Below are 9,563 nucleotides of genomic sequence, written 5' to 3'. Positions count from 1 at the left end.
ACCGTCCCTTCCTGCGGGACTGACGCGGTGTCCCCGTGCTTGGTTCCGTCCCAACCCGAGCGCACTTCGCGGGCAGCTCACCGGCCCGTGCGGAGCAGAGAGGCTGCCGCCTGCGGATGACGCCACAAAGGGCAGGTGGCCCGGGCCGCCAAGACAGGACAAGAGAGACGCACACAAGCTCAGCAGCAAGTTTGAAGGTGTGGAAACAACATGGCTCTGTGTGGAGATAGCAATGTGGACCCGGGTGCCCTTGAGCACCGTAAAGAGCGGGACCCACGGGGACAAGCACCTGATGTCCTGGGGCGTCCCTAATCCTTGCTCTTCCGTCCCCAAGAAGCTACACGGGCCCCAGGAAGACGGTGCAGAACTCCACAGTTCGGGGACGCGGACCATCCCGGGGCCAGTTACCTGGAGGGAAAGGGATCCGCCACACGGCTCCCTGGATGCACACGTGTGAGGCCGGGTAGTTTGGAAGCAGGAAAGCAGCCTGGCCAAGACGCAGAAACCGAGGTGCCAGGCGTGTCCGTGTTCAGAAGCCGGGGCCTCACTTGGGAAGTTTGAACTTGTCGTTGGCCCTGATAATTGTCGGTCTGAAGGACAGATCAAAGGACCTCTGGTCGCCGAAGCTCTGGGCTCTATATTTGGCAAAGTGCGCCAGCCTTCGGTGGCGCTCACGTTCCGACGCACCGCTCCCTGCCTCCGGGGTGTTTGGGGGCCCCTCCTGGGCTGGGGTCCAGGGCGTCTCGCAGACCCCGGGCTTGGGTGCGGGCACTGCAGAGCCAGGCGCTGGCTCGGGGCCGGAGGACCGCTGGCTCCCGCCCACCGTGGGCTGGCTTTCTCCCACCTGGTGTGGCGCTCTAGGCTCTGCCTGGCTGCCCCTGGGGGCCGGTCCCCGGGACCTCCCCCTTGCGCCTGCAGTGGGCACTGCTTCCGATGAGCTGTCGGGGGGGCCTGCTGAGATGCGGGGCGCCATCCTGCTGGCCTGGGCCTGTGCCGGGCGCCCCGGCTTCTCTGGGGGGGAAGATGCCTGGTTCTCTCCAGCCTGGGCACCGTGTCCCCGAGGGAGGTTCTTTGCACGCCTCACCTGCTGCCCCTGCGCATGTTCTGGGCCTTTCTCACTGCGTTGGTGACCCGTCCCCACCTCAGTAGCCCCCACCTCAACGCCACGGCCCCCCTCGACCTCCCCGGGCCGTGTCTGACCCTCTTTTGCAGCCCATGATCGAGGCTTCTGGCCCCACAGAGCTACCCCCTTCTCTGGGGGACCATCCAGCCCAATGGGCCCCGCAGCCCCCTCCTCCGGCACCCCCAGGCCTGCCCACGGTTGACGTCTGTTCCCGACCTCGACTCCCTCCCTCACGCCAGCCCTTGTGAGGGACGCAGGCGGCCCGTGTGCCTGGGGGTCCGGGCACTTGTGGGGCGCCCCGCCTACCCGCTGCCCTCCTTCTGCTGCTCCAGGTGATGGAGGCTGGTGGGGGGCCCCGGCGCCGGGAGGAACCTGGTCTTTGGGCGGGACGTGCTCGTCCTCCTCGGCCTGTTGGTTCTCAGGGCGCGAGGGCGGAGGCCCCACGGCGGCACTGCCCTGGGGCGTGGGGTGAGCCCCGCCTGGGGCTGGGGTCGTGTCTCCCCCCGAGGGGCTCCCGGGTGCAGCTGCGGACTTTCCGCCTCCCCCCACCACGCTAGCTTCACTCTCGGCCACGGTGCTCGTGCGTGGCCCCGCCTCCAGTGGGACGGTGGCCGGCGCCTCGGGGGCCTCGGGCTGGCACTGCCCCGAGACCCCACAGGCGCTGCTCTGGGCGGCTGCGAGCAGGTGCCTCCAGGGCCCGGGTGGGGCCGAGCCGGGCGGGGGGCTGGCGGCCCGGGTCAGGGCCGGGGCTGCCAGGCTGCGGTGTGTAGGCGGTGGGCGGCTCTGTCCCTCACGCACTGGGTGCCGCTCTGGGGCCGCGCTGTTAACGGGGTTCGGGATGTTACCTCTCGCTGGTGCGGTGTGACTCTCCATGGCCCCTGTGGCTGCCGCCCGCCTGGGGGCTTCGGGAGTTGGTTTGGGGCGTTCGCTGAGGGAGGTGGGTCTGTCGCTGCTGAGGCCGGGGTTGGTGCTCCCTGCAGCCCGTGGGCCGGGCCGGGCAGGGCCCCTTAGTGGCGGCCCCCTGAGCTCTCGCTCACACAGGACCTGCTCGTCCGCAGAGGTGGGACTGTCAGACGGGGTCCTGTCTCTGGGGGTGGCCTCCAGCGCTGCTGAGACGCCCGCTGGGTGTCCCATGTCGGCAGGCAGCACTTGCTGACGGCCAGGGACCGAGGAGCTGTCCCCTCTCCCTCGATTCTCTGAGACCATGGGATGATGCCATGGGGCATCCCTGCCACAGACCGGCCTGTCGCCTGATGCTGGCCACTGATGCTTCTCACAGGCCCGCTCAGGCACGTCTTCTCCTGCCGGGCCCTCAGGACGCCGGCGCTCCTTTGAATCCCCAAAGCTGTGCCCATTTGCCTTTCCCCGGGTGGGACGTCTCTGCGGAGCTGCCGCTGGGAGGTCCTGATCCACGCTGGTGGTGGCCCTTCCAGGCGGGACACTCAGGGCTCTAAGGGAGCCCCCAGCCATGCCGGCTGCCCTGGTGCTCTCACCATCTGTCCCCGTGGGAAATGGCACCCAAGCGCTTTCAAGCCCACCCCCACCCCTGCCTCCACCACTCAGAAGACTAGAACCTTTGTCTCTACCACCTGATGCCTTGGGCAGCATGGCAGGAGGTGGTGACATTTGGCGCGTGTCTGGCCGGGCGACAGTCACCTGGGGAGACCCCACGGCCTTGGGCAGCGTGGCAGGAGGTGGTGACATTTGGCGCGTGTCCGGCCGGGCGACAGTCACCTGGGGAGACCCCACGGCTGACTGTGTGCATCGCAGGGCCTGGACCGTGGACAACAGAAGTGGCAGGATATGTCCTGCTACCTTCTGTTCCGGGAAAGTCTCCTGGACAGCGAACAGGGGGTCTCCTTCCGAGCCTAGAGTCACTCCTTCTGTTTCGTCCTCAGAACTGCAAACTGTGAGGGCAACCTCGGGGGCCATCCCTGCTCCCGCACCCGGGAGCCCAGGCCACAGGCCCACGCTGGCTTCCCCAGGTGCCCCGGTGTGCTGTGCAGTGTCCCCTGCAGGGGGGTCCCCCGTCCTGTCGCCTCCCACTGCCCCAGCATGCCCTGGGCTGGCTGGTTTGAGTAGGGACACCAGGGGCTCACCGCCAGGAAGGGCCCCACCACTGTGGGAGGCAGAGGAGGGGGCTGGCCCGGGGACGGGCAGGGACCCCCCACCCAGGAACACCGTTTCCGGGCTGTCCGCGCGAGCCGTGGCCCAGGGTGCTGGTGGCTGTGCGGGCCCCCCGCCGGGCTGTCTCTGTCCCGCCGTTCTACTCCCCCTGGGTGCCACGCCCCCCGCGCTGGGCACACGCCCCTGATGCGAGTGGCTGATTTTGGCGCAGTGGGATAGCCAGCTCCTGGGGCCGCAGATGACGGTGGCGATGCTAAAGGCCAGCATGGGCTCCGTGGTGCAGGCCAGGAAGCGGGCCAGTGGTGTCCGGATGCAGGTGCTGGCCATGGTGGCCGTGCGGAGCACGCGGGTCTCGGGCCAGTGCGTCCTCCTCCTCTGCAGGTTCTTCTTTCTCCCCTCCGTGCGCAGTGGCAGCACCCTGGCCTCTGAGCAAAGACAGCCGCTCTGCTCAAACTTCTCCCGCAGTTTGGACAGGACTGAGCCCCTCTTGGTGGCCAGCTTTGGCAGGGGCGCCCTGGCCGCTCTGGGCTCCTCACAGACCTCCTTCTCCTCTGCGGCCAGGAACATCTTCAGAATGTTTTTCACGGTGCCCTTCCCGGCGGGGAGGCCCTGCCGGGGCTTCTGGCTGTGGCGTGGCTCCCGGTCCTGCAGGGGGCGGCCGGCTCCCTCCCGAGCCTTCTCCAGGAGCTTACTGATGGTGGCGGTCACCACGCTCCTGCCGGGGCCCTGCTTGTCCTTGGGGATCAGCCTCCCCACCTCCCGGGCCCTCTTGAGGCGGGGCTCGCGGCCCGCGCCCATGAACTTGGCCTGTAGGAGCTGGAAGCGGGTGGGCCGCTGCTGGCCGTCCTGGCTCCTGGGCGAGCGGCCGGCCCTGCTCTCCCCGCCGGCTGCCGTCCTGGCGGGAGGCGGCTCCGGGGGCCTGTCCTGGAGGTCAGTGACGTAGAGCAGCAGGCTATAGAGGATGGCTCGGGCGGCCAGGCCACACGTCACACTGCTGACCTTCTTTCTCAGGGCTCGGGCGTCAACGGGCTTCTCGCCACCACAAATCTTGCCGCGCTTGGAGCTGCAGGGAAAAAAAAATCAATCGTCACAGATTTTATCTTTGTTTTTTTCCCAGGGTGACTCCATAGAACATTTCCTGTGGAGCAATCGCATTTCAAATACCCCAAAAGTCCGGGGGAGGACAGAGGCCTGGAAGCCTGGAGACGCAAAGACGAGGGATGCGCACGGCCTCTCGGGCCACCGTCCGCTGCCCACTTCCAGCCCACTGTCCTTCCAAGGGCTTCGGGAAGCGGTGTTAATAGCTCCATGGAGGCCCTTGGGAAAGCGAAAGTGTGCTGGGGGGGTTGACTGGTTTTATAACGGACATGTTATACTTGTATGAATAGGGAAAAAGTAAGCGTAGAGAAGTAACACTTTCTGTGGGGTTCTGTGCAAAGCTAGCTTTAGGTATGAGAAATGATGTTAACGCCACAGTTATATCCTGACTCAAGAGCCGCGGACAGACAGCGGGCCCTGGGCGGCCACGGGGGCCTCAGCTGGGGAAGGTCATGGGGGCAGGAACGGAGGGCCGTGAACCCTGGAGCTGGAGGAAGTAGTCTCTGCTGACAAGCAGAGCAGATGAGACTTGCCAGGCACACGGGGCGCCCCGGAATGCTCCCAGAGGTACCCCGCGGCTGAGGGGCCTGAGCCCCTGTCCCCCCGAGTCGCTTATCAGCACGGCGGCCACAGGCCCTTGACCTCAACCCAGCCACTGACAAGCCTCCTGGGGGTGGGTCTCGGGCACTTGATGGGGCTTCCCCTCTCCTGCACAGCCTGGCACGGGAGGGTCCTCCCTGGTGGGCGGGGGCATGTCTCTGAAGATGCACCGGAATGGAGCCCAGCCATTCAGCCTTCCAGCAATTCCTTCCAAGCAGACGATCGCCATGCAGAGCTAAGAACCACATCCTGCACAGATGGTCTTCACGCTGCTGTTGATGCCATGAAAACGTTGGCGCGTTCTAAACGTGCAACACCGGGCCCTTTAGTGCACAGCACATCCCCGCGGAAGGAGAGCGCTATCCTGGCTCGGGAAGTGCTCACGGCGAAGGTGGAACGGCAAACTGCATGGCCCAATGTGGGCTTAGAAGCCAGACTGGAAGGAAACACACGATACTTTTCTTTTTGTGCTTTTATGCATTTCCCAGAAAAGAGGGCTTATAGAGGCCATACGTGTCCTCTTACACGGCTGTGAGGAGGTGCCTGGAGCAGCCCCCAGTGCCCGGCAGCACTCCTTTCGGGGGACGTGACCGTGGACGCCTGCCCCCGCAGGCTCCCCAGAGCCCCAGTCAGCCCGGATGCGTTCAGTTCGCGCAGAGGGGCTGTGTTAGTTGTCCTCAGACACCGGACAACCACGACGACCCAGAGTGCAGGCAGCACCACCACCACGTCTCACTCTGCCGTCGCCAGGAGCCTGAGAACTTGCCTTTCCCACCAGTCTCCCGAGCCGCGGTGGCTGCTGGCCCGGGGACCCCACTTTGAGAACCCCTGGGATAGGTCGGGCTCTCTCCCAACCTTAGACAACTGTGGGTTTGGGGGGTTAGGCTCCTAAAACAAAACAGAAACCTGAATCCATTCCCAAGCCAGAGGGGTGTGAGCCGGCGCGGCCGCCGGCTGAGTCCACACGTGCACACAGTGAGCACCAGCTGAGTCCACACGTGCACACAGTGAGCACCAGCTGAGTCCGGGACCACAGCTCTGCCGGTCAGCAGCGGGATTGCCAAGGGGCTCGCCGGGCACACGGGGCGCCCACGCCGCCCACACCCCAGGCCTGGGACCAGGGGAGGCCGAAGAGCCTTTGGCTCCTCCACGCTGGTTCTCGAGCACGCCCAACTGGCATGCCTGCGTCACCGCCCGGCCGCTGCTTCCCCCGCCCCCAGGCCTGCAGGGATGCCCTCTCGCCCGCTACCCTCCGCAGGGTCACCAGAGACCTCGCTTTTCCTGCCAAGGCAGGTTGTCGGCAGCCACTCGGGGCTCCGCGGTCCAGGCTTCCTCCAGAGCCCGCGAGCTTCGTGTCCACGCCTTCGAAGGCAGCCCCGAGGAGACGCATCCAGGGACCCGCGGCAACAGGGAGGAGCGGCCACTGTGGGACCCTGATCAGCGCAGGCCCTCCTGCCGACCTGACTGCCACCACGGCTCTGTCTCTGAACCGAGCGCTGGGGTCAGTGGCCTCCCAGCCTGACGGGTAGCTGGCTGGCCGCCGGCTTCGTTTCCCGGAGACACAAGGCGGCGGGCGGGCCCGCATCTCTTCAGTGCAATTCACCCCAAGGCTCTGCCGTTGACCTCGTTGATCTGGCTGTGCGCCCCGCTGGTGCCCTGTGCTTGCCCGGGCTCATCTCACTTCACCTCGCTCTCTCGCCCGCCGTCCGCGTGGCTCCATGTAGGGGGGGCTCACCCGGGACACCCGGCTCTGCGCAGCTGGCCCGACCTCGGTCTCTCAGGCAGATCGCACGCGCTGAGCTCCCTCCCGGCGCCCCCACGGCCCACAGCTGCCACCCACCTGGCCAGGCTCTGCAATCCCAGTTTCCCTCCGCCGCGTGGCCACCCCTCCTCCTGTGCCCCCACATGCTCTGGCTCCTCCAGCCTCCACCGTGTCTAGAACTGGGTCCAAACTCTGCAGGCGAGGCTGCGGCCCTGAGTTCTTGTCACCACCTCCCCGTGCTGCACCCCTGCCCGCCTGTCCACGCTCGCGTCCCTCCTTCTGGGACCCGCGCTCTGGAAGACACCCACGGAAGCCTCGCCCCACCTGGAGCGTGGGGCCATCCCAGCCAGACCGACTCCTGGGCCGACGACCGGACGCCCGTCTCTGCGGAGTCCAGACCCTAGCTCCGTACCTGATGCACCTGTCAGTGCGGGCTGAGCCCGTGGCTGACCGAGCAGCAGGCCGACGCCGTGACCGTGCAGTTGCCTCCAGGGCCCGTCGTTGTGCGCGGGTCCCAGCTTCGTGGGGGGAGGCTGGCTGCAGCAGAGCCTACCACCTGCACCCCACAAGGGGACCTCGGGGCCCAGGACCTCGGTGTGCAGGCGGGGCCTGGGGCAGATGCAGATGAGGGCCTCCGGACGGGCCGGCCGCACCGCCAGCCACCCTCCTGGGGGCCATCGCTCACTTGGCCCTTCCATTCATCTTCACAACTGGGGACTGAGTCACTCGATGGCTGAACTAGATGTGGGGTCATTCTGACGTCTGAACACAGGCCCCGAGGACCAGCCTTGTGGCCTCGTGCGCCCCTGCAGCTTCCCTTGCCTACGGGCGCCGGGACCCCTCCGTCTGAACAGGAGGCAGCTCTGGAAGGGGTGCGGAGTGAGGGCAGCTCGGTGTGGACTGCACCCCATTTCTGTGCCGTCCATACTAGACGCCTCCCGCCGGGATCGCCAAGCTTCGACGCCGAGCGCCCCTCTGTGTCAGTGTTTACCTACCAGCCCACAGCGGGGCTGACACTCTGGGAACTCACCAGGCCTCCCACGGCTGCCTGACCCCGAACTTGAAGGCAGGCCCAGCACATTCTCCTCCGAGCCCCATACGCCCAGCCCGAACAGCATGTTGGACCGACGGGCCCTGCGCACCACAGACGAGGACAGTTGTGGGGAGCACCAGCCGTGTGTGCCTCAAAGCCAGCTTGCTTCCCTCTGGTCAGCGCTCCCCAGAGGCGGTCTGGGGTCCGCGGCTTCGTGGTGGGCAGCTGCCCCTGCCGGCTGGTGCAGGCAGGCCTCCCCAAGCCCGTGCTGGGACCGGAACACCTTTCTCTGGGGCCAGCGTGAGTAGCACGGCCACGACAAGCTTTCCTGGCGGTTCCGTTGGCACCTCTGGCTACCGAGAGGTCACCTGGAAATACAGGGCCTGGAGGGTCAGGGTGCAGGACGACCCCCTGATTGAGACCCTCCACCCCAGTCTGGCCCCAAAAGGCCAGCAGTACCAGGTCCCTCGGGGGTCTCAGTGGGGCCTTCCTGGTGGGCAGCGCCTGGCCTTCACCGTCTGCTTTATCAGCAGGCACAGGTCCGCCCTTGTCAGCGTGTCCTCGGGCAGCAAAAGGGACGTCCCTGGCCTCCGTGTCCTCTTCTGAGATATGGGGTCTCCTAGGCCCTGTTGGACAGACCGCCGAGTCCCAGGGCAGCAGGGACCACCCCCCGACAAGTGCATCCTCGGAAAGAAAGGGGAGAGAAGCCAGCCAGGATCACCCCCACAGTACTGCTCCCACGTTGTCTTCCACACAGAGAGCTGCGCCCCCACGGCGGACCTTGCTCCTTGCCAACCTGCACGCACCCTTCCCTGCCTTTCGGAGGGTGAGCCTGGGGCCGGGCCTGCCCCCTGCTGCCCTCTGGCCCAGCACACTTGCCCACTCGCCCCACACGGCCTGTGCCCTCCCGCGCCCTTGCAGCCCCTCCCCGCGGGCGCTCGGGGGACCACCTCCCCGACCAGGCCGGTCCTGCTGCCCAGAGCCATGAGGTGCAGTGAAGCTGAACCTGTGCATGAGTCAGGGTCAGGGAACCCGAGCCCGTGTTTTCCTAGAAATCAATCTGGCTAGAAGTGGTGGGCGGCCATCTGGGCTGCGGCGCCCCCAGCCCTGCCCCTGAGCCCCCCAGTTGGCCGGCTGCAGGAAGAGAGGGGCGTCGGTCCAGCCCCGGTGGATGGAGGCCCCGGGGTAGAAGCAGGCAGGCCGAGGGTTCTCGGGTGCCCCTCCCTCTTTCCCGGGGCACGGCCTCTGCTGGGCACGTCAGGCCGCATCACCGAGAGAGACACCAGGCGAATGTGGCCTGGGGTTATCGCGGCAGCAATCAGCCCACGCGAGCAGCCGGGGCAGCTGCTGAATGGGGCTTTTTGGGCCACTTTGTGGCTTTTTGTGTGTTTTAACGTGCTTGAAAACAAGCTATTACAATGGGGCAGGATGGACACAGGGCCGAGAGCCGACAGGTGGGCGGGGGGTCTCCCTGGCGTCTGCGTCCCCATGGGCTGTGGCCCTGAGAAGGTCCTGTGTCCCCAGTGGCCTCCTCGGAAACGGGGGGTGTTTCCAGTTCCCCCCTGCGGACACCTGGCCGAGCCTCGGGTGCTGTCTGCGCTGGGTGCCTGCGGGCCTGGGGGCATCGGGGAGGCTGCCGGGCAGCTCAGAAGCGGGGTGTACATTCTGCATTCACGAACAGCTCTGACCGTCCTGTGTCCATTAGGCCGTGAAAGCCCCTCCTGCCGCCCTGCCCCCAACCTGGGGACCCCCTAACGGAGGGGTCGGTCCCAGAGAACCAGGCCGAGGCCGTTGTGAGTGGACCCTTCCGATCATGTCAG

The 9,563-nt window shown here is 66.5% G+C and overlaps 1 protein-coding gene across 1 annotated transcript; it reads right to left on the bottom strand.

The window, feature by feature from the left end:
- Positions 1–412: 412 nt before the first annotated feature.
- Positions 413–7,846, bottom strand: LOC123839920 (collagen alpha-1(I) chain-like). Its single transcript, XM_064585866.1, has 2 exons — positions 7,741–7,846; positions 413–4,313 (listed from the first exon to the last, which is right to left on the bottom strand). The coding sequence occupies exons 1-2, from the start codon at positions 7,806–7,808 to the stop codon at positions 545–547; spliced, it is 3,837 nt and encodes a 1,278-aa protein (XP_064441936.1). The 5' UTR covers positions 7,809–7,846; the 3' UTR covers positions 413–544.
- Positions 7,847–9,563: the final 1,717 nt, after the last annotated feature.

Source organism: Mirounga angustirostris, unplaced genomic scaffold (assembly GCF_029215605.1).
Source record: "Mirounga angustirostris isolate CCGP_5_RB_7025 unplaced genomic scaffold, mMirAng1.0.hap1 SCAF_3, whole genome shotgun sequence".
In the NCBI taxonomy this organism is placed as follows: Eukaryota; Metazoa; Chordata; class Mammalia; order Carnivora; family Phocidae; genus Mirounga; species Mirounga angustirostris.
Note: the sequence above shows the minus strand (reverse complement) of the source record. Positions and strands in the feature narration are given on the sequence as shown.